Below are 27,550 nucleotides of genomic sequence, written 5' to 3'. Positions count from 1 at the left end.
AAATTATGGCAGAGCTCCTAAAAGGAGATGAGGTCCATCCTGAGTTTTGCACTGATTTTTATGTATGTCCCAAAGGACATCCCCTTTAAGTTTGGTCCTAATACACAGAATAATGGGAATTAGGCTACTTTCACACTTGCGTTCGGAGCGGATCCGTCTGGTGTCTGCACAGACGGATCCGCTCCTATAATGCAGACGATGGGATCCGTTCAGAACGGATCCGTCTGCATTATATTTCAGAAATAATTCTAAGTGTGAAAGTTAGTCAGACGGATCCGTCGAGACTTTACATTGAAAGTCAATGGGGGACGGATCCGTTTGAAATTGAGCCATACTATGTCAACTTCAAACGGATCCGTCCCCATTTACTTACATTGTAAGTCTGGACGGATCAGTTTGCCTCCGCACGGCCAGGCGGACACCCGAAAGCTGCAAGCAGCGTTCAGGTGTCCGCCTGCTGAGTGGAGGCCAAACGGTGCCAGACTGATGCATTCTGAGCGGATCCGCATCCACTCAGAATGCATTAGGGCTGGACGGATCCGTTCGGGGCCGCTTGTGAGAGCCTTCAAACGGAACTCACAAGCGGAGCCCTGAACGCAAGTGTGAAAGTAGCCTAAGAAGCTCAGCCTTAATCTTTTCTCAAACCTTTTTATTACAAATTATTTACAACTATACACACGACCCATCTTCTTTACAGGTAACACTAATTCGGCTTGAAATACTTCAGCAGGCTGTTGGGATGGGACGCTGCGCTCGGCCTTTGACCTTTTGAGGTCTTTCCTTTGTCTTGAAACTTCTTGGTCTGGATTTTGGGAGTTAATTTTTGATTCTTCCATTCGCTCATAAGTTCTTTCTGAAGCTCCACCGGCAGCTGAGAAAACACATTCACATCAACGCTTTTAGGGAGTGATGAGACGGCATCACCATCCACCGATTCTGTACAATCCATTGCAAACCCAACGTTTGGTTCTGTACCCTGGGGACAAGCAGTGTGCGGCGTACAAGAAGGAGGCACGACTGTGTCGGAGACATTGCTGAGAGATTCAGAGTCTTTTCTCAAAGGTTTCTTCAGAGGAGACGGCAGTGGCTCCTGAGAATGCCCCTCATCTCTCGCAGAATTGAGCCCAGGCCCGGATTTACCTCTAGTGAAGAAATTCTGTATCCCCCCAGCAGCTGCTGCTTGGGGCTTTGTCTGGATAGTTTTGCTCCTTCTTGTCATATGTGGGCTTTGGATAATCTCCTTCTTAATGTCATCTGGGAGTTGACTAAACACGTCCATGTCAATGTCCTCAGGTAATGATAGAGAAACCTCACCATCCATCTCCACAGGACAGGCAGAGTGACCCGACTTCTCAGGAAAGGCAGAATTAGCTTTTATACTGAATCCCGATGTCTTACAGAAAAGATGAAAAAAACTGAATTACTTTTTAGAAATAAAACACTTTCTCAGCAAAAAGCTCATCTTCAGGTGGAGCTCGAGTTAGGGATAATCTCTCAGCTCTCCTGTGTGGTGTAGTATAGAGGATCTGTCAGCTCTCCTGTGTGGTGTAGTATAGAGGATCTGTCGGCTCTCCTGTGTGGTGTAGTATAGAGGATCTGTCGGCTCTCCTGTGTGGTGTAGTATAGAAGATCTGTCGGCTCTCCTGTGTGGTGTAGTATAGAGGATCTGTCAGCTCTCCTGTGTGGTGTAGTATAGAGGATCTGTCAGCTCTCCTGTGTGGTGTAGTATAGAGGATCTGTCAGCTCTCCTGTGTGGTGTAGTATAGAGGATCTGTCGGCTCTCCTGTGTGGTGTAGTATAGAAGATCTGTCGGCTCTCCTGTGTGGTGTAGTATAGAGGATCTGTCGGCTCTCCTGTGTGGTGTAGTTATAGAGGATCTGTCGGCTCTCCTGTGTTGGTGTAGTATAGAGGATCTGTCGGCTCTCCTGTGTGGTGTAGTATAGAGGATCTGTCTGCTCTCCTGTGTGGTGTAGTATAGAGGATCTGTCGGCTCTCCTGTGTGGTGTAGTATAGAGGATCTGTCGGCTCTCCTGTGTGGTGTAGTATAGAGGATCTGTCGGCTCTCCTGTGTGGTGTAGTATAGAGGATCTGTCGGCTCTCCTGTGTGGTATAGTATAGAGGATCTGTCGGCTCTCCTGTGTGGTGTAGTATAGAGGATCTGTCGGCTCTCCTGTGTGGTGTAGTATAGAGGATCTGTCAGCTCTCCTGTGTGGTGTAGTATAGAGGATCTGTCAGCTCTCCTGTGTGGTGTAGTATAGAGGATCTGTCAGCTCTCCTGTGTGGTGTAGTATAGAGGATCTGTCGGCTCTCCTGTGTGGTGTAGTATAGAAGATCTGTCGGCTCTCCTGTGTGGTGTAGTATAGAGGATCTGTCGGCTCTTCCTGTGTGGTGTAGTATAGAGGATCTGTCGGCTCTCCTGTGTGGTGTAGTATAGAGGATCTGTCGGCTCTCCTGTGTGGTGTAGTATAGAGGATCTGTCGGCTCTCCTGTGTGGTGTAGTATAGAGGATCTGTCGGCTCTCCTGTGTGGTGTAGTATAGAGGATCTGTCGGCTCTCCTGTGTGGTGTAGTATAGAGGATCTGTTCGGCTCTCCTGTGTGGTGTAGTATAGAGGATCTGTCGGCTCTCCTGTGTGGTGTAGTATAGAGGATCTGTCGGCTCTCCTGTGTGGGGTAGTATAGAGGATCTGTCGGCTCTCCTGTGTGGTGTAGTATAGAGGATCTGTCGGCTCTCCTGTGTGGTGTAGTATAGAGGATCTGTCGGCTCTCCTGTGTGGTGTAGTATAGAGGATCTGTCGGCTCTCCTGTGTGGTGTAGTATAGAGGATCTGTCGGCTCTCCTGTGTGGTGTAGTATAGAGGATCTGTCGGCTCTCCTGTGTGGTGTAGTATAGAGGATCTGTCAGCTCTCCTGTGTGGTGTAGTATAGAGGATCTGTCAGCTCTCCTGTGTGGTGTAGTATAGAGGATCTGTCAGCTCTCCTGTGTGGTGTAGTATAGAGGATCTGTCAGCTCTCCTGTGTGGTGTAGTATAGAGGATCTGTCAGCTCTCCTGTGTGGTGTAGTATAGAGGATCTGTCAGCTCTCCTGTGTGGTGTAGTATAGAGGATCTGTCAGCTCTCCTGTGTGGTGTAGTATAGAGGATCTGTCAGCTTCTCCTGTGTGGTGTAGTATAGAGGATCTGTCAGCTCTCCTGTGTGGTGTAGTATAGAGGATCTGTCGCTCTCCTGTTGGTGTAGTATAGAGGATCTGTCGAGCTCTCCTGTGTGGTGTAGTATAGAGGATCTGTCGGCTCTCCTGTGTGGTGTAGTATAGAGGATCTGTCAGCTCTCCTGTGTGGTGTAGTATAGAGGATCTGTCGCTCTCCTGTGCTGGTGTAGTATAGAGGATCTGTCGGACTCTCCTGTGCGGTGTAGTATAGAGGATCTGTGAGCTCTCCTGTGTGGTGTAGTATAGAGGATCTGTGAGGCTCTCCTGTGTGGTGTAGTATAGAGGATCTGTCGGCTCTCCTGTGTGGTGTAGTATAGAGGATCTTCAGCTCTCCTGTGTGGTGTGTATAGGGCTCTGTCAGCTCTCCTGTGTGGTGTAGTATAGAGGATCTGTCAGCTCTCCTGTGCGGTGTAGTATAGAGGATCTGTCGGCTCTCCTGTGCGGTGTAGTATAGAGGATCTGTCGGCTCTCCTGTGCGGTGTAGTATAGAGGATCTGTCGGCTCTCCTGTGCGGTGTAGTATAGAGGATCTGTCGGCTCTCCTGTGCGGTGTAGTATAGAGGATCTGTCAGTTCTCCTGTGCGGTGTAGTATAGAGGATCTGTCGGCTCTCCTGTGCGGTGTAGTATAGAGGATCTGTCGGCTCTCCTGTGCGGTGTAGTATAGAGGATCTGTCGGCTCTCCTGTGCGGTGTAGTATAGAGGATCTGTCGGTCTGCTGTGCGGTGTAGTATAGAGGATCTGTCGGCTCTCCTGTGCGGTGTAGTATAGAGGATCTGTCGGCTCTCCTGTGCGGTGTAGTATAGAGGATCTGTCAGCCTCTCCTGTGCGGTGTAGTATAGAGGATCTGTCAGCCTCTCCTGTGCGGTGTAGTATTAGAGGATCTGTCGGCTCTCCTGTGCGGTGTAGTATAGAGGATCTGTCGGCTCTCCTGTGCGGTGTAGTATAGAGGATCTGTCGGCTCTCCTGTGCGGTGTAGTATAGAGGATCTGTCGGCTCTCCTGTGCGGTGTAGTATAGAGGATCTGTCGGCTCTCCTGTGTGGTGTAGTATAGAGGATCTGTCAGCTCTCCTGTGTGGTGTAGTATAGAGGATCTGTCAGCTCTCCTGTGTGGTGTCGTATAGAGGATCTGTCAGCTCTCCTGTGTGGTGTCGTATAGAGGATCTGTCAGCTCTCCTGTGTGGTGTCGTATAGAGGATCTGTCAGCTCTTCTGTGTGGTGTAGTATAGAGGATCTGTCGGCTCTCCTGTGTGGTGCAGTATAGAGGATCTGTCGGCTCTCCTGTGTGGTGTAGTATAGAGGATCTGTCGGCTCTCCTGTGTGGTGTAGTATAGAGGATCTGTCAGCATCACTGTGTGGTGTAGTATAGAGGATAATAATATAACATCTAATGCAGGCATGGCCAACCTGCGGCTCTTCAGCTGTTGTAAAACTACAACTCCCACCATGCCCTGCTGTAGGCTGTAAGCTAGTCTGGGCATGCTGGGAGTTGTAGTTTTGCAACAGCTGGAGAGCCTCAGGTTGGCCAGCCCTGATCTAGTGCCTCTACACATTATTATTCCTTCTCTCCTTTAACCCTTTCTACCAGGTATAATCTTACCTCGCTGACTCCACAATCATTTTCTGACGACTTTTTCTGAGTGAGGTAAAATCCAATTGAACACCGTGAGGAGGTCGAGGACCGAGAAGCCTTGAGGTTGGAAAAGCAAACATTCAGGAGAGTAAGGTGAAACGGCAACTTGACATCAATCATCTTCTGAAAGAGCTTCATGAGCAGCTCCATCAGCGCGGAGACAATGGCAGCGCTGTCTGATCCTGAGAAGGAAAGGTCCGATCAGCTGACAATCGTATCAATCAAATTATCTACAGAAATGTAGCATTTTGTGATTAAAAATGTACCACCCTTTTTTGTCTACAGCTCCCATTCAGAACTATGCGCAGCGTGATCCTGCAGGCAATAGTTACTCCCGTCTCTTCTTGGTAAGGCTACTTTCACACTGCCGTTTCTGGGTCCGCCTGTGAGATCCGTTTCAGGGCTCTGACCAAAACGGATCAGTTCAGCCCCAATGCATTCCGAATGGATAAGGATCCGCTCAGAATGCATCAGTTTGCCTCCGTTCAGCCTCCATTCCGCTCTGGAGGCAGACACCAAAATGCGGCCTGCAGCTTTTTGATGTCCGTCTGACGAAACTGAGCCAAACGGATCCGTCCTGACTTACAATGTTTACTGACACACGATGGTGCAATTGAAAACGGATCCGCCTCCCATTGACTTTCAATGTAAGTCAAAACGGATCCGTTTTGCTTTTTTTTTTCATGGTAATGCAAACGGATCCATTCTGAACGGATACAAGCGTTTGCATTATAGGTGCAGATCTGTCTGTGCAGATAGACGGATCCGCACCTAAACGCAGGTTTGAAAGTAGCCTAACTTCCAAGTAGTAGAAGATGGGACAGGTAGAAGGAGGTAACACGTGACTGCGAGATCAGACAACACATGGCACGTATTCTGTAACCATGGAGACATATAAATCTGGATCAGAGCTTTATGATGTTTCATAGTACAAGACTTTTAATCCTCACTAAAAGTTCCTTAATTGTTCAGTTTTAAGGCATTGGAAACAATAAAAGTATTGGTTTGATCTTATGGAGTGCAATAAATGTATGTTCCTATATGGAAACCATCAGCAAGTTGCTGTTGGCGGATCTGCATTCTTGCTATGCGTCTTGTTTAATTGCCTACTGCAGTGAATATGTTTTGGTTTTGCTCATTAACCTCCTTCTTCACCCTGCAAACCTTACAGTCAGCACGTGAATCCTCGTCGTCAGTAATAATACATTCATCAGATCATTGGTATTTTCATATATTAATGAGCTTTAGGTATTAATGTGTTACGGCAGTATCTACGATGAGAAGATGGAACATGGCTACTTTTTTTTGCATAAAAAGCTCCACCCCTGTCCATGTCTGGTATTACCGTTTCATTGAAGTGAATGGGGATGAGCGGCAATACCACACACAACCTGTTGACAAATGTGGCGCTGTTTCTGAAAGGTAGAAGTTTTTTCTGACTCTGGTGTACCCACATTGTAATGAAGGCTCACGGCTGCTGTCACTCATGGTCTGTCGCTCACCTTGGTTCATGCTTTGAGCCACGTTTACTGGAATAGGACACTGACGACTTTCCCGGTTTAAATATTTATTGGTCGGCGTGAACTGGCGAATGGTTAAGCGCAGTGTGTGGGCGCTCCGCCCGTCAGTGGACAGTCTGGAGACGAGAAGTCGTTAAAGATCAGTAATAACCTCTACACCAAGCACGGAAAGAATTGCATCAAGTCTAAACAGCCCGGACTCCAGACTGATACATTGTAACAAACTAGCAGAGTTGTATCCAGTCTAGACAATGCTCTGTGAGCTAAACAGCCCGGACTCCAGACTGATACATTGTAACAAACTAGTACAGTTGTATCCAGTCTAGACAATGCTCTGTGAGCTAAACAGCCCGGACTCCAGACTGATACATTGTAACAAACTAGCAGAGTTGTATCCAGTCTAGACAATGCTCTGTGAGCTAAACAGCCCGGACTCCAGACTGATACATTGTAACAAGCTAGTACAGTTGTATCCAGTCTAGACAATGCTCTGTGAGCTAAACAGCCCGGACTCCAGACTAATACATTGTAACAAGCTAGTACAGTTGTATCCAGTCTAGACAATGCTCTGTGAGCTAAACAGCCCGGACTCCAGACTGATACATTGTAACAAACTAGCACAGTTGTATCCAGTCTAGACAATGCTCTGTGAGCTAAACAGCCCGGACTCCAGACTGATACATTGTAACAAACTAGCACAGTTGTATCCAGTCTAGACAATGCTCTGTGAGCTAAACAGCCCGGACTCCAGACTGATACATTGTAACAAGCTAGTACAGTTGTATCCAGTCTAGACAATGCTCTGTGAGCTAAACAGCCCGGACTCCAGACTGATACATTGTAACAAACTAGCAGAGAGATCTATGCAGCTGCTGCTAATGGGTTTAGCTCACAGAGCACTGTCTAGACTGGATCCAATGGTCTCATCAGGACTGGCTATAGACAGGATTACTGCCTTTGAATGGAAACAAGTGATATTATTCATTGACAGCAAACAGAGATTTTGACAGTGTTGAGAGACTGAAAAATAAATCACATTAGGAAGTTGTCGACCTTTTCATTGATATAAATCTATTATATGCACTAATTTAAAGGGTTTCTGTCACTAGAATTCGTGTAATGAGGTGGGAGAACGGAGCCTCTAGGAGCAGGAGCAACGCCCCCCCCCCCCCACTCCTAGAGGCTAATTTGCATATTTTAAAAGTAAGAATTCTGCAGTAACGGGGGCATCGATAATCACACAAGAATAGCAGAGTTAGGTGCAGCTGACATTAGCACATCGCTAAGGTCAGCCAGTTTAATAGTGAAAATTCTAGTGACAGAGACCCTATAATTAAGGCCTCATGCACACGACAGTTTATTTTCACGGTCCGCAAAAACGGGGTCCGTAGGTCCGTGACCGTTTTTTCGTCCGTGGGTCTTCCTTGATTTTTGGAGGATCCACGGACATGAAAAAAAAAGTCGTTTTGGTGTCCGCCTGGCCGTGCGGAGCCAAGCGGATCCGTCCTGAATTACAATGCAAGTCAATGGGGACGGATCCGTTTGATGTTGACACAATATGGTGCCATTTCAAACGGATCCGTCCCCATTGACTTTCAATGTAAAGCCTGGAGTTCTTTTATACCATCGGATTGGAGTTTTGCGGGCCCCCCGTCCTCCCTCTAGTGTAATAAATCGTTGGTGGCACAGTGTGCGCCCCCCATCGGCCCCCCTCCCTCTATAGCAGTAACAACATTGGTGGCAGTGTGCGGCCTCCCATCTCCACCCCCCTCCCCCCCCCCCGATCATTGGTGGCAGCGGAGTTCCGATCGGAGTCCCAGTTTAATCGCTGGGGCTCCGATCGGTAACCATGGCAACCAGGACGCTACTGCAGTCCTGGTTGCCATGGTTACTTAGCAATAGTACAATAGTAGAAGACTCATAGTTACCTGCTTGCTGCTGCGATGTCTGTGTCCGGCCGGGAGCTCCTCCTACTGGTAAGTGACAGGTCTGTGCGGCGCATTGCTAAAGAACTGTCACTTATCAGTAGGAGGAGCTCCCGGCCGGTCACAGACATCGCAGCAGCAAGCAGGTAAGTATGAATCTTCTACTGTGTACTATTGCTAAGTAACCATGGCAACCAGGGCTGCAGTAGCTTCCTGGTTACCGATCGGAGCCCCAGCGATTAAACTGGGACTCCGATCGGAACTCCGCTGCCACCAATGATGGGAGGCCGCACACTGCCACCAATGTTGTTACTGCTATAGAGGGAGGGGGGCCGATGGGGGGCGCACACTGTGCCACCAACGATTTATAACAATAGAGGGAGGAAGGGGGGGCCCGATGGGGGGGCGCACACTGTGCCACCAACGATACTCAAACTGGGGAGGGGGGGGGGTCTGCCCCCTGCTGCCTGGCAGCCCTGATCTCTTACAGGGGGATATGATAGTACAATTAACCCCTTCAGGTGCCGCACCTGACGGGGTTAATTGTGCTATCATATCCCCCTGTAAGAGATCGGGTGCTGCCAGGCAGCAGGGGGCAGTCTTGTACAAAGTTTGCAGTGTATTCTAACTAGAAGCGTCCCCATCACCATGGGAACGCCTCTGTGTTAGAATATACTGTCGGATATGAGTTTTCACGAAGTGAAAACTTAGATCTGAAAAAGCTTTTATGCAGACGGATCTTCAGATCCGTCTGTATGAAAGCAACCTACGGCCACGGATCACGGACACGGATGCCAATCTTGTGTGCATCCGTGTTCTTTCACGGACCCATTGACTTGAATGGGTCCGTGAACCGTTGTCCGTCAAAAAAATAGGACAGGTCATATTTTTTTGACGGACAGGATACACGGATCACGGCCTCGGCTGCAAAACGGTGCATTTTCCGATTTTTCCACGGACCCATTGAAAGTCGTGTGCATGAGGCCTAACTCTGCGGGGCCCCGGAATAGAAGGCACCTGTTTTGGCTGTGAGGGAACGCCCAGTCCTCGCCACAATCAATAACCAGTGGATGTCTGTGAACCTTATGGTGAGAGGCGCTGCCTGTACAGTCTGAACACGTCCTACCGGGGCAGCCACCTACCTGCTTAGTAGGAGGCGCAGCAGTTCTTCCAGTTTTGCTCTCACATCTGACACCGTGCAGCACTTTTTGAAGGAGTCTTCTTCACTAAGAGACTGAAATCCAAGAAGAAGGAAAAGATCAGAAGTCTTAAAGGGTTTGTCCAGGATCCTCAGGCTAGACCATCAATATCAGACGGGTGGAGGTCTGACATAACCCCGCCCATCAGCCAGAACTCCACAGCTCCATCCATTATGTAGTGGACAGAACTGGTGTGTGTGCCCTAAACCTGTCCTCTGAGCTGTGACAGAGAGCTATAGCAGAAAGGACATGCCCCCTGAGCTGTGATATGGAGAGAGCTGCAGCAGAAAGCACAAGAACCCTGAGCTATGAGAGAGAGCTGCAACAGAAGGGCCATGCAACCTGAGCTATGAGAGAGAGCTGCAGCAGCCAGGAAACGCCCCTCAGAGAAAAAGCACTGCCACACCAACCACTGCCACATCCAGAGCCCGGACACACTATGGATCAAAGTGGCCGAACCCAATAGGAACCCATTTTACTGTACTTTATTTTAGTGTCAAGTAACCAATTTAAAGAATAAAGGTCTATCAAGTGGAAGAGGATTTTTTATCTTTTTGTACACATTACCCCCAATAACATTATAGAGAAAATAAAAATCATTTCTATAACAAAAAAAAAAGGCCCTAAGCATCATGTCCGGACACCGGAGAGAAACACTCTGGTCATAAAATGACGTAAGTCACCACCCACAGGCAGCGCCTGACGTAAGGACGATGACACCCTCTTTGATATCAACAGAATGACACCGTGAAGCAGCAGTGGAGGTGCTGGGGATGTGAGCTCGGTAACATGCAGCTCGTCTACCTGCGGAGGTCCCGTCGGTGTCACCAGTGAATTGTCCTCTCCTCTGCTGAGCATCTGGATGCGATGAGCCACGGCGGCCCCCAACTCTTTCTCCAGGACTGTGATTGGACAGGACTGCAGGGCGCTGACGCTGCCTAGCCCTAAAGCCTCCAGACGCTCGGCTGTTTTATATCCGATGCCTGCACAAATAAACAGATGACGTCATTAAGGCAAGCGATGACATCATCACCACCAACGACAGAAAACTGGGCTGCACCGTGAGCCCTAAGTGACACGATGGCTGACAAAAATGCGAATCTGCGAGAAGGTGCTCACTGCCAAGTTCCATACATGACGACTGAGCTGGAGTCGATTTCCATCTGCCCCTCATCATAAACTACTTTTCACTCTGAAGTGTATTGTCAGCCATGACTCTAGCTCCCAGGCCTCCTTGGATAGTTTATTGTTTTTTCAAATTTACCTCATTTGCAGTTTTCTCCTATCCCTCGTGCTTGAATCCTACTTCCTGGTTTGTCACGTGACTGCTGCAGTGAGATGTGTCCTGACATCAGCAGATCATGTGACAATAACCACGCCCCTTGTTTTTACCAATGACTGTTTCTACGTCCTACATTAGAAGGCTCCGATGCAGGATGTAACCAACGACGACTGAATAATTAAACTGATTTGCCGCAGGGCGCAACGGTAGGCTAATTACTTTAGAACAAGGCAGTTTTGATCAATGGTGGTAATTGGGGAAATTGATAAAATAGCGATTTCTGTGGTGTGGGATACATTTCTAGTAGTGGCACCTTTAAGCTCCCCTTTAGTGGTGCAGGAGATATCAAAGGCCATTTATAAAGACCCCCCCAAAGTCTATTATAAAGTTGCTTGTACAAAAAAAGAGCAAGGATTTATGCAAGGTAAAAAAATCTCATTTTATTCAATATAAATCACATGATCATTACAGGTAATGCTCAAAAGGGACAGGACATGGAGACTGAGCCACAAAGGGCTATACTGTATCAAGCACAGTAATCCATTTCGTTTCTTTTTGTAGTAACGCCTTCTTTGCGTCACCACCTCGCACCCCCAACCTAACTCTGTCAATACCTCTTACCCTCAGGACACTCGGGTCACTATTATGGTACTTAAAGGGCTTCTGTCACCCCACTAAACCTCTTTTTTTTTTTTGTGTACTTATAATCCCTATCCTGCGATATTGCTATACCTTATGTTATTAATAATTTTCGTTCAGTAGATTTTGCAAAAAACGTACTTTTATGATATGCTAATTACCTTTCTACCAGCAAGTAGGGCGTCTACTTGCTGGTAGCAGCCGCAGAAAACCGCCCCCTCCTCTTGTTGATTGACAGGGCCAGCCGCGATCTCCTCCTCCGGCCGGCCCTGTCAGCATTTCAAAAATCACGCGCCTGTGTTGATTTGGCGCAGGCGCTCTGAGATAAGGAGGCTCGCCTCCTCAGTGCGCCTGCGCCGATGACGTCTTCTCTTTTGGTGATGTCATCGGCGCAGGCGCACGGAGGGGGTGCTGAGGAGGCGAGCCTCCTTATCTCAGAGCGCCTGCGCCGAATCAACACAGGCGCGCGATTTTTGAAATGCTGACAGGGCCAGCCGGAGGAGGAGATCGCGGCTGGCCCTGTCAATCAACAAGAGGAGGGGGCGGTTTTCTGCGGCTGCTACCAGCAAGTAGACGCCCTACTTGCTGGTAGAAAGGTAATTAGCATATCATAAAAGTATGTTTTTTGCAAAATCTACTGAACGAAAATTATTAATAACATAAGGTATAGCAGTATGGCAGGATGGGGATTATAAGTACAAAAAAAAACTGTTTAGTGGGGTGACAGAAGCCCTTTAACCACTCCAGGACCGCCGTACGCAGGATTGCGTCCTGCTCTTCTGGGTGGACGCATATACGCGTCCTCCCGCGAGAGCCGAGATTTCCTGTGAAGGCGCGCACACAGAAGGTAAGCGAGTGGATCTCCAGCATGCCAGCGGCGATCGCTCGCTGGCAGGCTGGAGATCCGAATTTTTTAACCCCTAACAGGTATATTAGACGCTGTTTTGATAACAGCGTCTAATATACCTCCTACCTGGTCCTCTGGTGGTCCCTTTTGTTAGGATCGACCACCAGAGGACACAGGTAGATCAGTAAAGTCGCACCAAACACCACACTACACTACACCCCCCCCCCCCGTCACTTATTAACCCTTTATGAACCCCTGATCACCCCATATAAACTCCCTGATCACCCCCCTGTCATTGATCACCCCCCTGTCAGGCTCCGTTCAGACGTCCGTATGATTTTTACGGATCCACGGATACATGGATCGGATCCGCAAAACACATGCGGACGTCTGAATGGAGCCTTACAGGGGGGTGATCAATGACAGGCGGGTGATCACGCATATACACTCCCTGATCACCCCCCTGTCATTGATCACCCCCCTGTAAGGCTCCATTCAGACGTCCGCATGATTTTTACGGATACATGGATCGGATCCGCAAAACACATGCGGACGTCTGAATGGAGCCTTACAGGGGGTGATCACCCATATACACTCCCTGATCACCCCCCTGTCATTGATCACCCCCCTGTAAGGCTCCATTCAGACGTCCGCATGTGTTTTGTGGATCCGATCCATGTATCCATGGATCCGTAAAAATCATGCGGACGTCTGAATGGAGCCTTACAGGGGGGGTGATCAGTGACAGGGGGGTGATCACCCATATACACTCCCTGATAACCCCCTGTCATTGATCACCCCCTGTCATTGATAACCCCCCTGTAAGGCTCCATTCAGACGTCCGCATGTGTTTTGCGGATCCGATCCATGTATCCATGGATCCGTAAAAATCATGCGGACGTCTGAATGGAGCCTTACAGGGGGGGTGATCAGTGACAGGGGGGTGATCACCCCCTGTCATTGATAACCCCCCTGTAAGGCTCCATTCAGACGTCCGCATGTGTTTTGCGGATCCGAAAAAATTATACGGACGTCTGAATGGAGCCTTACCAGGGGGGTGATCAATGACAGGGGGGTGATCAGGGAGTCTATATGGGTGATCACCCCCCTGTCATTGATCACCCCCCTGTCATTGATCACCCCCCTGTAAGGCTCCATTCAGACTTTTTTTGGCACAAGTTAGCGGAAATTTTTTGTTTGTTTTTTCTTACTAAGTCTCATATTCTACTAACTTGTGTCAAAAAATTAAATCTCCCATGAACTCACCATACCCCTCACGGAATCCAAATGCGTAAACATTTTTAGACATTTATATTCCAGACTTCTTCTCACGCTTTAGGGCCCCTAAAAAGCCAGGGCAGTATAAATACCCCACATGTGACCCCATTTCGGAAAGAAGACACCCCAAGGTATTCCGTGAGGGGCATATTGAGTCCATGAAAGATTGAAATTTTTGTCCTAAGTTAGCGGAAAGTGAGACTTTGTGAGAAAAAAAACAAAAAAAAAATCAATATCCGCTAACTTATGCAAAAAAAAATTAATTTCTAGGAACTCGCCAGGCCCCTCATTGAATACCTTGGGGTGTCTTCTTTCCAAAGTGGGGTCACATGTGGGGTATTTATACTGCCCTGGCTTTTTAGGGGCCCGAAAGTGTGAGAAGAAGTCTGGGATCCAAATGTCTAAAAATGCCCTCCTAAAAGGAATTTGGGCCCCTTTGCGCATCTAGGCTGCAAAAAAGTGTCACACATGTGGTATCGCCGTACTCAGTAGAAGTTGGGGAATGTGTTTTGGGGTGTCATTTTACATATACCCATGCTGGGTGAGAGAAATATCTTGGTCAAATGCCAACTTTGTATAAAAAAAATTGGAAAAGTTGTCTTTTGCCAAGATATTTCTCTCACCCAGCATGGGTATATGTAAAATGACACCCCAAAACACATTCCCCAACTTCTCCTGAGTACGGCGATACCAGATGTGTGACACTTTTTTGCAGCCAAGGTGGGCAAAGGGGCACATATTCCAAAGTGCACCTTTCGGATTTCACCGGTCATTTTTTACACATTTCGATTGCAAAGTTCTTCTCACACATTTGGGCCCCTAAATTGCCAGGGCAGTATAACTACGCCACAAGTGACCCCATTTTGGAAAGAAGACACCCCAAGGTATTCAGTGAGGGGCATGGCGAGTTCCTAGAATTTTTTATTTTTTGTCGCAAGTTAGTGGAATATGAGACTTTGTAAGAAAAAAATAAAAATAAAAAATCATCATCATTTTCCGCTAACTTGTGACAAAAAATAAAAAGTTCTATGAACTCACTATGCCCATCAGCGAATACCTTAGGGTGTCTACTTTCCGAAATGGGGTCATTTGTGGGGGTTTTCTACTGTTTGGGCATTGTAGAACCTCAGGAATCATGACAGGTGCTCAGAAAGTCAGAGCTGCTTCAAAAAGCGGAAATTCACATTTTTGTACCATAGTTTGTAAACGCTATAACTTTTACCCAAACCATTTTTTTTTTTTGCCCAAACATTTTTTTTTTATCAAATGTTAGAACTAGAATGTAGAACTATAAATTTAGCGAAAAATTTATATATGGATGTCGTTTTTTTTGCAAAATTTTACAGCTGAAAGTGAAAAATGTCATTTTTTTGCAAAAAAATCGTTACATTTCGATTAATAACAAAAAAAGTAAAAATGTCAGCAGCAATAAAATACCACCAAATGAAAGCTCTATTAGTGAGAAGAAAAGGAGGTAAAATTCATTTGGGTGGTAAGTTGCATGACCGAGCGATAAACGGTGAAAGGAGTGTAGTGCCGAAGTGTAAAAAGTGCTCTGGTCATGAAGGGGGTTTCAGCTAGCGGGGCTGAAGTGGTTAAAGGGGTTTTCTCAACACGGCGTTTCATACTTACCTGGTCCCGGCGCGCCGTCCACTTCCTGGTTTCGGCAGAGGCCGGGCTCCATCTTCATTGATGTCTTCTCCCGGCCGGGCCGCGCGCTGTACTGAACGCGCACGCCGAGTCCGTGCATGCGCCCTGGTGACTTCTTCCTGGCCAGTATAGTATACTTGCCAGGAAGAAGTCACCAGGGCGCATGCGTGGACTCGGCGTGCGCGTTCAGTACATCGCGCGGCCGGCCGGGAGAAGAAAAGAAAAGTCGTCTGCACACGCGTGGCCATCGCGATTCATGAGAAGAGCGGTGGCCGTAACCAGGGGAGACGGAAGACAACAGTCAGGTAAGTATAGGTTTATTTTTTTCTAAGGGGTGGGGATTTGTTAATAAAATATATTTAGAAAAATGATCACTGTTAAATCATTAACAGATTTAACAGTGATCATTAAGCTGATAATAGCCCTTTAAGGAAATGCCGTGGAACCGACTGTAATTCATCCACGTCCTGGTCTTTACATTGTGAGGCTGTGCGGATTTTGCTGGCATGTTCCAATATCCGAGTTTTCAATGCTCTTGTTGTCACGCCGATATAAATCAGTCGGCACGGACAAGTTAGCCAGTATACGACTCTCTCAGTGGTGCAGGTTATATAGTGAACGATCTTAAACTCCGCGTCCCCGGAGGCGTCATAGAAAGTGGTGGAACGTTCCATGTACATGCATGCGGCACATTTACCACAAGCTTTCGAACCCCATGGAGGACCTTTGCCCCCAAAGATTCCCCAGGGAATGTCTGCTACATAATGGCTCCTTGTCAACATATCCTTCAGGGTTCTGGACCTTCTCCAAGTGATTTGGGGATAATTGGGTAGGGATGACGGCAGATCCCTGTCAGTCATCAACACTGACCACCCGCAACCACACCTTTGTTCACGGCCTCTGGTAAATTGTTGTTCCCTGCTGTTTATGGTCACATCATCCCCCATTGTGATTCTCCACATTGTATAGCCCTTTGTGGCCCAGTCTCCATGTCCTGTCCCTTTTGAGCATTACCTGTAATGATCATGTGATTTATATTGAATAAAATGAGATTTTTTTTACCTTGCATAAATCCTTGCTCTTTTTTTGTACAAGTTGCAGTAGGTTGGGGAGTGAGGTTCTGTTTTTGGGTTATTGTAGGCTTTAATTATTATAAAGTTGCTGACATGATTCATCTGGATATGTATCAACCCCCTTAACCACCTCAGCCCCCCTAGCTTAAACCCCCTTCATGACCAGAGCACTTTTTACACTTCTGCACTACACTACTTTCACCGTTTATCGCTCGGTCGTGCAACTTACCACCCAAATGAATTTTACCTCCTTTTCTTCTCACTAATAGAGCTTTCATTTGGTGGTATTTCATTGCTGCTGACATTTTTACTTTTTTTTGTTATTAACAAAAATTTTGCAAAAAAATAAATAAAATTTTTCACTTTCAGTTGTAAATTTTTTCGCTGATGGGCATAGTGAGTTAATATAACTTTATTTTTTGTCACAAGTTAGCGGAAAATGTTTTTTTTTTTTCTTTACAAAGTCTCATATTCCACTAACTTGTGACAAAAAATAAAAACTTCCATGAACTCACTATGCCCATCACAAAATACCTTGGGGAGTCTTCTTTCCAAAATGGGGTCACTTGTGGGGTAGTTATGCTGCCCTGGCATTCTAGGGGCCCTAATGCGTGAGAAGTAGTTTGAAATCAAAATGTGTAAAAAATGGCCGGTGAAATCCTAAAGGTGCTCTTTGGAATGTGGGCCCCTTTGCCCACCTTGGCTGCAAAAAAGTGTCACACATGTGGTATCGCCGTACTCAGGAGAAGTTGGGGAATGTGTTTTGGGGTGTCATTTTACATATACCCATGCTGGGTGAGAGAAATATCTCGGTCAAATGCCAACTTTGTATAAAAAAAATGGGAAAAGTTGTCTTTTGCCGAGATATTTCTCTCACCCAGCGTGGGTATATGTAAAATGACACCCCAAAACACATTGCCCAACTTCTCCTGAGTACGGCGATACCACATGTGTGACACTTTTTTGCCGCCTAGGTGGGCAAAGGGGCCCACATTTCAAAGAGCACCTTTAGGATTTCACCGGCCATTTTTTACACATTTTGATTTCAAACTACTTCTCACGCATCTGGGCCCCTAAAATGCCAGGGCAGTATAACTATCCCACAAGTGACCCCATTTTGGAAAGAAGACACCCCAGGGTATTCCGTGAGGGGCATGGCGAGTTCCTAGAATTTTTTATTTTTTGTCTAAAGTTAGTGGAATATGAGACTTTGTAAGAAAAAAAAAAAAATCATCATTTTCCGCTAACTTGTGATAAAAAAAATTAAATTCTAGGAACTCGCCATGCCCCTCACGGAATACCAAAAATTTGAGCCCCCTTCTCTGTACAGCCTTGAGATTCTCTAGTAGCTGCTCTATATTTTTCCTGTTTCCCGTCAGGCAGCTTAGCTGATGGCTCCTCATCTCTGACAGCCTAAACACTCATTATAGCTCAATCCTTATCTTATCTAACAAATGAGTGTTCATGACCTCTTAGAGATAGGGGTTAATAGATGACCAGGACAAAGTGAAAGTAGGATTCACACAGCTAGATAAACAGTCAACCCTTTCTGACAGAACGGCTCAATATTTTTAATAAAGACCAATTGAAAAAATGATTTTTAGCCCAAAATAAGTAAAATGCAATCATAAAAAAATAAAAAATAATTGTCCCTGAAGGTGTACATAGCCTTTAAGCTTTCATTACTATGCACTATGATACTTGTAAAGGAAGCTCATATTTGACGTCCCCCTAGTGGCAGTGACTGGTATTACACACACACACCTGGAATCCTATGGACGTGATTAAGACTGTTGATCAGACAGCTGCAGCTTTCCGGGAGCAGAACGGTTTGTTGATTTGGTTTGAAGGTCCCAGACACGAGTTTGGAGAGCAGTTTATTCGATGCCACCCCAGCACAGCCCGTCAACCCCAGCCGGCTGTACACTGCTGCCCGAATGTCCGCTGCCACATGAGAGCCCACGATGAGGCGCTGGTGAGTCCAGTCATTGGCATCTGGAACTGGGAAGAAAAGGGTTTCTGGCATGGTGCAGCGGTATCATTTGCATGGGTCTGGGCTGCAGTACCAGGCACAGCCACAACCTAATGTGAGGCGCTGTGCCTGGAAAACGATGCAGGGCCAGGGGTCGGAACCCCGCTGATCTGATCCCGATGGCCTACAGGACACAGAAGGCAGCAGTGTGACTGCACCGCAGTGAATGACCCCCACAGAGGCACTAACCTTGCTGGTTGTACACGTGGCCAGACGCCTCCATGGCTCTGCCACACTGAGGGTCTCGCAGCCTCTTCTCCACCAGCTCTGTGATGTCAATGAAGTTCTCATCGAAGCCAAGCCGCTCCACCCGCGGACCGAACTCCTCCAACAGACCTGGGATGCAACGGAAAGTTATACAGGTTCCCAGGGAGGGGGCCCCCGCCTGCCCCACCCCCAGCACTCACTGGTGACCTTGTAGGACATCTCCCTGTAGTGCGTCAGGTCCTCCCCGCTGACCAGGACTAGCTGTGGACACTTCTCTCTCGCCTCCCGGATGGACATGCATTTGTTAACCCCCAGATTTCTGGCTACATAGTTACAGGTGACCATAAGTGTTTTCTGCTGGACGCCTGCAAATAAGCAAAGGGTTAATAAGAGGGATTTTACCCTATGAGGGTAGAGGGAGGAGCCCCCTCCCCACTCAGGAACTCTTTAATTTAACCCTTGGGTCTCCAGAGCTGCGTGCCGCCATGTATAACATGGTCACCGCGGGTCTGAGCTGAATCTGAGAGGCTGAGGACCCTGCAGGGCAGGTTACGGTGGCGCACACTGCTGGTTCTGTACGCCACCGCGGACTTACCGCATCACATCCACCTGGTACCCGCCACGTACCCTAAGTAATGCCGTATACTAGCAATGTGCCATCTTATACTTTGGTGGGAGGCCATAGTGTACCCTCCACACAGTGCCAGCCACAGTGTGTCCCCTATACCGTACCAGCCATGTGCCTGCCATACACAGCCAGCTACAATGTACCCCCTATACAATACCAGCTAGTGAGCCCCCTATACCGTACTACTCAGTATTCCCACCATACAATCCCAGAAACAGTGTGCCTCTATACCATACCAACCAGTGTGCCCCCTATACTATACCAGTCAGTGTGCCCGCCATACAATGCCAGGCGGTGTACCGTGCACATAGTGCCAGCAAAAGAGTGCCCCTATACCACACCAGCTAGTTTACCCCCCATACAGTGCCAGGCACAGTGTGCCCCCTATATAGTACACAGCAAATGTGCCCCCTATACTGTACCAGTCAGTGTGCCTGCCATACAATGCCAGCCACATTGTACCCCCTATACTATACAAGCTAGTGTGCCCCCTATACCATACTGGTCAGTATGCCCACCATACAATCCCAGAAACAGTGTGCCCCCTATACCATACCAGTGTACCTGCCACCAGTGTACCTGCGCCTTCTCAGAGACAGAGGAGCTCCACGGGCATCACTGAGGGCATGGTCCCTGCAGGCCTACCCCCATCTCCCTGCGGGTACATGGCTGACACTTACCCAGCGGCTTCTCCCTCAGCTCTGGGTTCCGGATCATCTCTACCTGGGCGTAGAAGCAGTCCATGTCCAGGTGCAGGATCACCCGCCGGGCGAGAGACGGACTTCCCGAGGCTGGAAGAGAAGAAGTATGTGGGATCAGGGGCACCGCCACCTACAGCTCTGCAGGGCCACAAGGGGTTAAAGGGGGTCTCCGACAATAAAGCTTCACAGTGAAAACCTCTGCCACTTACTAATACACTCTGGCCTCCATTACCTCATAATTTCCAAGATCACTGCTTGCTGTCAGTGAATGAGAATACAACTGTTACCTATAGAGGCCTAAAACCTTATAGCTGAGGGTTTGTTACAATGTGTCCAGCAGATCTAGACAACGCTGTATGGAGGCGGTGGCAATGCCAGGGGCGAGGGTGGGTGTCATTACCCTGTGATGGGTTTAGGGTTAGCGGCTGTCACCGCTCTGGCAACTGTCTGGGGGGCATCATCAGCCCATGTCACCTGTCAGGGAAGGGCGTTATTACCCCCTAGGGACCCTGTTAGTTTCAGTGGGGGTCTCATCACTCTATGCTATGTGTGGGGGAAGGGGGTCTCATACTTCATGTCACGTGTCAGGGGGTCCCAGGGTCACCCCAACATCCATTAGCCTATGCCGTGTCATAACAGCTGGGCAGTGACAGGGATCAGACCTCAGCCATCCACAGCCTGATGGGCAGAGTAGTCACCCCGCCACGTGTCAGGAGGGGGCGCTGTACCGGCCACACAGTATTTACAGGCGGCAGGGGGCTCCCGGGGCCCCTCCTCCTCCCGGCTCCACCACTGGGTCTCCTCCTCCTCTTCTTCTTCCCGCGGAGACTCCATCCTGCACTCAGCAGAAGCGACCGGCGGGAAACGTGAGCCTGACCCCGGCCTGAGAGCGAGGAACCCGCGGGGCCGTCATCAGCACGTCACCTCCTCCAGCCGTCACCTACACCCCTCCTGTGTTACTGCCATACCGCCGCCAGGTGGCGCCAACAGCCAGTGCCGAGAGGTGGCGCTGCTCTCCTAGGAAAATCTATGGCATCTATCTATCTATCTATCTATCTATCTATCTATCTATCTATCTCATATCTATCTATCTCATATCTATCTATTATCTATCTATCTATCTATCTATCTATCTCATATCTATCTATCTATCTCATATCTATCTATCTATCTATCTATCTATCTCATATCTATCTATCTATCTATCTATCTATCTCATGTCTATCTATCTATCTATCTATCTATCTCATGTCTATCCATCTATCTCCTATCCATCTCATATTTATCTATCTATGCTTTGAAAAAAATGAGGATGCAGCACACTGTAAGTTGCGGGTGCAAATCAGGCCAGTGTGAACCGGCACCTAGGTCTAATGCAATGTAAAGATGAAAGAAGGCCAGCAGCACACCACGGATTTCAACGGAAAACGTGTAGTTTATTAGCTGCTGACTCTGGGTGAATAAACTACACGTTTTCCATTGAAATCCGTGGTGTGCTGCTGGCCTTCTTTCATCTTTATCTATCCATCTATCTATCCAGGTGGCGCTAACTGCCAGTGCCGAGAGGTGGCGCTGCTCTCCTAAGAAAATCTATGGCATCTATCTATCTATCTCTCATATCTATCTATCTATCTATCTATCTATCCATCTCTCATATATCTATCTATCTATCCATCTCTCATATATCTATCTATCTATCTCATATCTCTCCATCTATCTATCTATCTCTCATATCTATCTATCTATCTATCTATCTATCTATCATCTATCCATCCTCATTCCTCATGAAGCAGATGTGTAGATATTTCTTCATTAAATCTTCAGTATGTGAATGTACCCCAAAACTCTAAAAATGGTAGTACCTTTGGCTCTGCTACATCCCTGTACCACAATATGGTGTAGCAGTGTCTTTGTACATATCACAGCGGTGGATAACCTTTCTCCCTGAGCCCCCGGCTGGTAGATATCACATATCAGCTATAGGAGGTTTATAATTAGTCCTGATATCACACTGCAGCACAGGGACAGCTGTTATAGGGCTATGCTCTCTCCTGGGCCCCAGTACTATAGTCACACTGTGCTCGCCGCCATCCTCTTCTCCCGGGCAGACATTGGTGCACTCACCCTGTCTTCTGCTCCCATGCGGCGGGCCCTGCCTCTGGGGTCTGCTTTATGTTAGCATGGCCTCCGCCCACTGCCGCAAGGCGCATGTGAACGTGTCTTGAAGGGCCAGCATACGCGTACCCTAATTCACACCACCCAATAGCTGGTGACCGCCATGAGAGGGTACCTGCAAAGGTGTGCTGTGTTTGTCTGCCCGTGTACTGATTTCTCCCTGTTTCCTGGATATTGACCCTCCGCTGCCTGACCTGACCTATGCCTGATCTCCATATTGACACTTCGCTGTTTGCCCTGACTTCAGATTGCTCGTACTCTGTCTGCCCTGACCTTGGCCTGTCTCTGACTACGATTTCACCTGATCCCCCGGTGCCCTGCATTGGTGTCTCTGACCCCCATGACTCAGCTGTCAACCAAACAGAGACTACTCCAGGAGGTAGAGGCCTGGTGGTTCCCCTGCAGCGAACTCCAGATCCCTGTACAGGGGGGTTAAAGGGGTAAAACCAGGGGACTGCCAGGATTATGCCCTTAGGATTAGCCCAAAGTAAAATCTGTAGGTTGACTCGGTGGTTCCTAACCCACTGCTACAACAGCCGTCCTGCAAAAACAACTCATGGGAACCTATAGGTGACATATGTCAGTGTTTATCCATGTGGGAGAGATCCTCCTGAGGTATAGCTCCGTCGTACACAGCGAATGTGCAAGCGCATGATCAAACCGCTGCACGAGTGGAGCTGCGCATTTCGTTTGGCAAAAAAACGGATGCAACATGGACATCACACGGCTTTCATCCATATTTTTTGCGGATTCGCGTTTTGCAGATCGCAAAATACAGTTGTATATGTTCATATACAGCAAACGCCCCCTAGTGGCGGCTGCAGGCAGGCAAAATTATGGCATTTATAAAATCTGTTGTACCTACAGGTGCCACTAGGGGGTAGCCTACAGAATACAGTTTTATATATGGAGTGCTATACCAGCTGTATCAGTTCATATGCAGAGGGCTCCTGCTAGTACTTGGTGCAGGTTATTTTTCAAATCTGTTGTACCTACAGCTGCCACTAGGAGGAACCTACAGCTGCCACTAGGAGGAACCTACAGCTGCCACTAGGAGGAACCTACAGCTTTATGCATTAAGTTTTCTACAAGTAGCACAAGTTCATATGCAGAGGGCTCCCCCTAGTGGCGGCTGCAGGCAGACAAAAGTAGGTAAATTATCAAATCTGTTGTACCTGCAGCTTCCACTAGACTACAGCAGGAATGTCAAACTCGTGTCCCCACAGCTGTTCAAAAACGACAACTTCCATCATGCTCGGGCATCCTACAGCTATCAGGGCATGCTGGGAGATGTCGTTTTGCAACAGCTGGCAGGCCACGAGTTTGACATCCCTGGACTACAGCTTTATGCATTGAGTTCTATACCAGATGTATAAGCTCATATGCAGTGAGCTCCCCCTAGTGGTGGGTGCAGGTAGACCCAGTTATGTTATTTACAAATCAGAAAACCCAAGCTTCACTATATGTAGTATAAGGCGACCATATTTTGGTTTTCAAAAAGGAGGACACTTGGGGCAGGATGGTGGCATGAGGCAGTCGGACACCTGCACTTGGTGGAAGGGGGGGAGACACGAGACAAAAACACAGGAATTCTTTCTGTAATTCTTCCATGAATTTGCATGTGTTTGGACATTGTTCAGGTTGACTAGGAAGGCAGTTTCTAGAAAATTTGGCCAACAGGCACATCAAATAATGCTACCTGGCTGTGGGGGGCGCCGTCCCTTCGGTTGTTCCTATATGCTGCTGAAGGCTATAACTGTGGCAACGGCCTGCAATGAGATACAGACTGCGTTATATACTGATGGAAATGGACGGAGAAACTTCTGCAGCCGCTGATCTCCCTACTGTAGAACACCATGCCTCCAACACAATGAGGATCAGCAGACCCCACACCATCCATTTACATCTCTATATAACACAGCCTGTGTCTCATCACACCTCATGGGGTGTTCTTCATTATGAATGCATGGGGTGTTCTGCAGCTTGCTACAACCAGTCCACCATGCATCAGACCTCAAATTCATACAGAACCCCAGACCAGCCTTAAATTCATACAGACCCCAGACCAGCCTTAAATTCATACAGACCCCAGACCAGCCTTAAATTCATACAGACCCCAGACCAGCCTCAAATTCATACAGACCCCAGACCAGCCTTAAATTCATACAGACCCCAGACCAGCCTCAAATTCATACAGACCCTAGACCAGCCTTAAATTCATAGAGACACCAGACCAGACTCAAATTCATACAGACCCCAGACCAGACTCAAATTCATACAGACCCCAGACCAGCCTTAAATTCATACAGACCGCAGACTAGACTCAAATTCATACAGACCCCAGATCCCATACCCCCCCTCAAATTCATACAGACCCAGACCAGCCTCAAATTCATACAGAACCACAGACCAGCCTCAAATTCATACAGAACCACAGACCAGCCTCAAATTCATACAGAACCACAGACCAGCCTCAAATTCATACAGACTCCAGACCAGCCTCAAATTCATACAGACCCCAGACCAGTCTCAAATTCATACAGACCCCAGACCAGCCTCAAATTCATACAGACCCCAGATCAGCCTCAAATTCATACAGACTCCAGACCAGCCTCAAATTCATACAGACTCCAGACCAGCCTCAAATTCATACATACCCCAGACCAGCCTCAAATTCATACAGACCCCAGACCAGCCTCAAATTCATACAGAACCACAGACCAGCCTCAAATTCATACAGAACCACAGACCAGCCTCAAATTCATACAGAACCACAGACCAGCCTCAAATTCATACAGACCCCAGACCAGCCTCAAATTCATACAGACCCCAGACCAGACTCAAATTCATACAGACCCCAGACCAGCCTCAAATTCATACAGACCCCCAGACCAGACTCAAATTCATACAGACCCCAGACCAGCCTCAAATTCATACAGACCCCCAGACCAGACTCAAATTCATACAGACCCCAGACCAGACTCCAATTCATACAGACCCCAGATCAGCCTCAAATTTATTCAGACTCCAGAATAAAGTCCAAATCAGCTCACAAATTCATAAAGACCCAAATGTATGCCATGCACACCCCTGGGCTGCCACTGCTCAGAAATTACCCCTTCGGCCCACCCAACACCTCATTCCCCTAAATGCAGAGTTGCAAACCTCAGACCAGGTGGAATTTTTTGGAATACTCACCTCTCCTTCACTCCACCGAGCGCCGCCACTCCTGCTCTTCACACTGATATGCAGGACCGTCACCTGCTGAAGAGGATCATGGAGCGGTGAGTAAAGCGCATATTCACCACTCCCTGAGGCCTCCTGACCTCTAAGGCCTCTTTCACATTTCTGTTTTTCACTGACGTGTGCTGTCTGCATTTTTCATGGACGGCACATGTACCCATTGATTTTAACACGCTTGTTCACACATCAGTATTTTTTTGCTGACCTATGCTACTTTGGTCTGTAACGCCCCAGAGTGGCATTACCACCTTTGCGCCTTGCTACTGTCTTCTATGGTCAACCTAATGTTATTGCATGTATTAATTTCCAGGTCGTGCAAAATGTGTATTGCTATTTCTTGTTATGTGACTGTTTCAGTGTAATGTAACTGGTTCACCAGCAGATGGCGGCAAGCATGGCAGAGCTACATTTGCAGAGAATGGAACCTCCTTTCCATTCTAGATCTCTCCAAGAGAGGGAGAAATTTAGTCAGTTTGAAGTCAGTCTAGTTTACCCCCTGCCAAGGGAGGTTGTGCTGCAGGAGCTCGTCCCTGCCTAAGCCAGCTAGAGCACCTTCAGGTCTGCTGGACACAGAGGCCAAAGCCTGAAGCCTCAAAATCCAGGAGGAGAAAGTTTCCTGGATAAAGAAAGTTAGAGACCAGATTACAGAGGAAAGTACAGCTAAAGCTAAGTTTTACAGTTATCCTGTTAGCAGAGCAGAGCCAGAGAGCGACAGATGTAGCAGAGTTGAGTTTGTTTGCCTGCCACCGTTAATACCAAAGCCTGCTGGAAACCAAGACAAAGACTATAAATCGTGTTGGAAGAAAGTTTATTTAATTAAAGCTGTTATCAAGTTCATCACAAGGTCTGGACTAAATTTGTTCTTCATCCCACCATTCAACTACCCCTTTTTCTGCTTTCGGACGGCCACGCCTGGTGTTCCAGCGTATCCAGGTAGGAGCACCATGACAAGTGCAACGCCATTAAGGGACATTAGGCCATCCTACACCACTTTGGCATTCCTACCCTGGGTACCATCCATTTCACTAAAAGGGGCCCTGTGCCCTTGTTGCTTCACTGCAACTGGCGTCACGACAAAAATGTGTACTTTAAGGGACCCCAAGTAGTGCGTCTGAGGATTGCTGGTCCACGATGCAGACCAACACGCCCATTGAGGCCTATGGGTCAATGCAAATCAACACCTGTGTAGCGTCCATTTTTCACTGATGTTTTTTAAATAAATTTTCAACTGAGAAGTGTCAGTGGAATACGGATGACACGTGGAAGGAAAAAACAGGCACGCGGACTAAACATGGATCCTTCACGAATGAAACACGGATTGATTTTTTTCACGGATGTCGAATGAACAGAAATGTGAACAAGGCCTAAGACTAGTTATAGCGCCTCCCCCCTTGAGAATCCTGGATATTAATCCCGGACAGTTTTTTAGGTTACAGAAAGAGGACATGTCCGGGACGAAGAAGACGCCTGGTCTCCCTAACGTAGTATAAGTGACAGGACGTTGTAACCGTATTCTGAAGTCGTCTCCCTTTAATCACCTCAAAAATAACCGCGAACCGATGACGGCGTCCCGGGCGGATCTTCCCACGGTGCAGTCACTTATGCCAGGAGGAGACGTCTCGTCCTGTCTCCGGCCTGAGAGTGACTTTTCCTGCTCCTCGATTTCCATGATTCCCAGGGAGACAATTCTCCAGAAGTTTCCGTAACAGATTTGACATGAAAAACTGATTTCCCGATCCTCGGTGTCACACCCCTAGGAACTGGTTTCAGGGAGACTTTTTACTACACGAACCTCATACACACGTACAGTCCACACCCTGACGGCAGCCATGGTGCCTCCATGACAAGCAGAGCGCCTCTTAAAGTGACAGTAACCAATACTTATACCTAAGTACGAGAGACCGCCATACAGCGCTCTAATAAAAACACCATATAGCGACCAATGTGATCTCACAGCTTTCCACAGGGTGACAGAGCAGACACGTACCTTCCTCACGCCCATGACAGCCATAGTGCCTCCACGACAAGCAGAGTATCTCTTAAAGTCACAGTAACCAATACTTGATTTGCTCTGCGATTGTCTTCTCTTAAAGGGGAACCCCAAAACCGAAGATACCCCATGGTGCAACCTTTTTTTTGGCACCAGGCAACCGGGGGTTGACAAGTCTGGAATGGATAGTGAGGTACTGCCTGGGGGGGAAGCGCGTCATGCGCTCATGATGCGGTGGACTTTCATGGGTTAAGTTTGATCAGATCCGCGGTCAAACCATATAAAAGGAAAGCAAAGGTATTCGCCATGACCAGCGCCAAGCCCGT

General features: G+C 47.8%; 1 protein-coding gene across 3 annotated transcripts; it reads right to left on the bottom strand.

Annotated features, from left to right (window-relative positions):
- Positions 1–632: 632 nt before the first annotated feature.
- Positions 633–27,550, bottom strand: LOC122938012 (DNA polymerase iota-like). 3 transcript variants are annotated; one of them, XM_044293260.1, is made up of 10 exons: positions 27,222–27,550; positions 19,796–19,906; positions 18,688–18,852; positions 18,470–18,616; positions 18,013–18,249; positions 10,284–10,462; positions 9,423–9,514; positions 6,338–6,471; positions 4,803–5,017; positions 633–1,393 (listed from the first exon to the last, which is right to left on the bottom strand). In XM_044293260.1, the coding sequence occupies exons 2-10, from the start codon at positions 19,857–19,859 to the stop codon at positions 704–706; spliced, it is 1,923 nt and encodes a 640-aa protein (XP_044149195.1). In that variant the 5' UTR covers positions 19,860–19,906; positions 27,222–27,550; the 3' UTR covers positions 633–703. The 3 variants fall into 3 exon arrangements, with proteins under 3 accessions (XP_044149195.1, XP_044149193.1, XP_044149194.1); XM_044293258.1 differs by lacking the exon at positions 27,222–27,550 and adding an exon at positions 20,545–20,748; XM_044293259.1 differs by lacking the exon at positions 27,222–27,550 and adding an exon at positions 20,563–20,748.

The sequence above is a fragment of the Bufo gargarizans genome, chromosome 5 (assembly GCF_014858855.1).
Source record: "Bufo gargarizans isolate SCDJY-AF-19 chromosome 5, ASM1485885v1, whole genome shotgun sequence".
In the NCBI taxonomy this organism is placed as follows: domain Eukaryota; kingdom Metazoa; phylum Chordata; class Amphibia; order Anura; family Bufonidae; genus Bufo; species Bufo gargarizans.
Note: the sequence above shows the minus strand (reverse complement) of the source record. Positions and strands in the feature narration are given on the sequence as shown.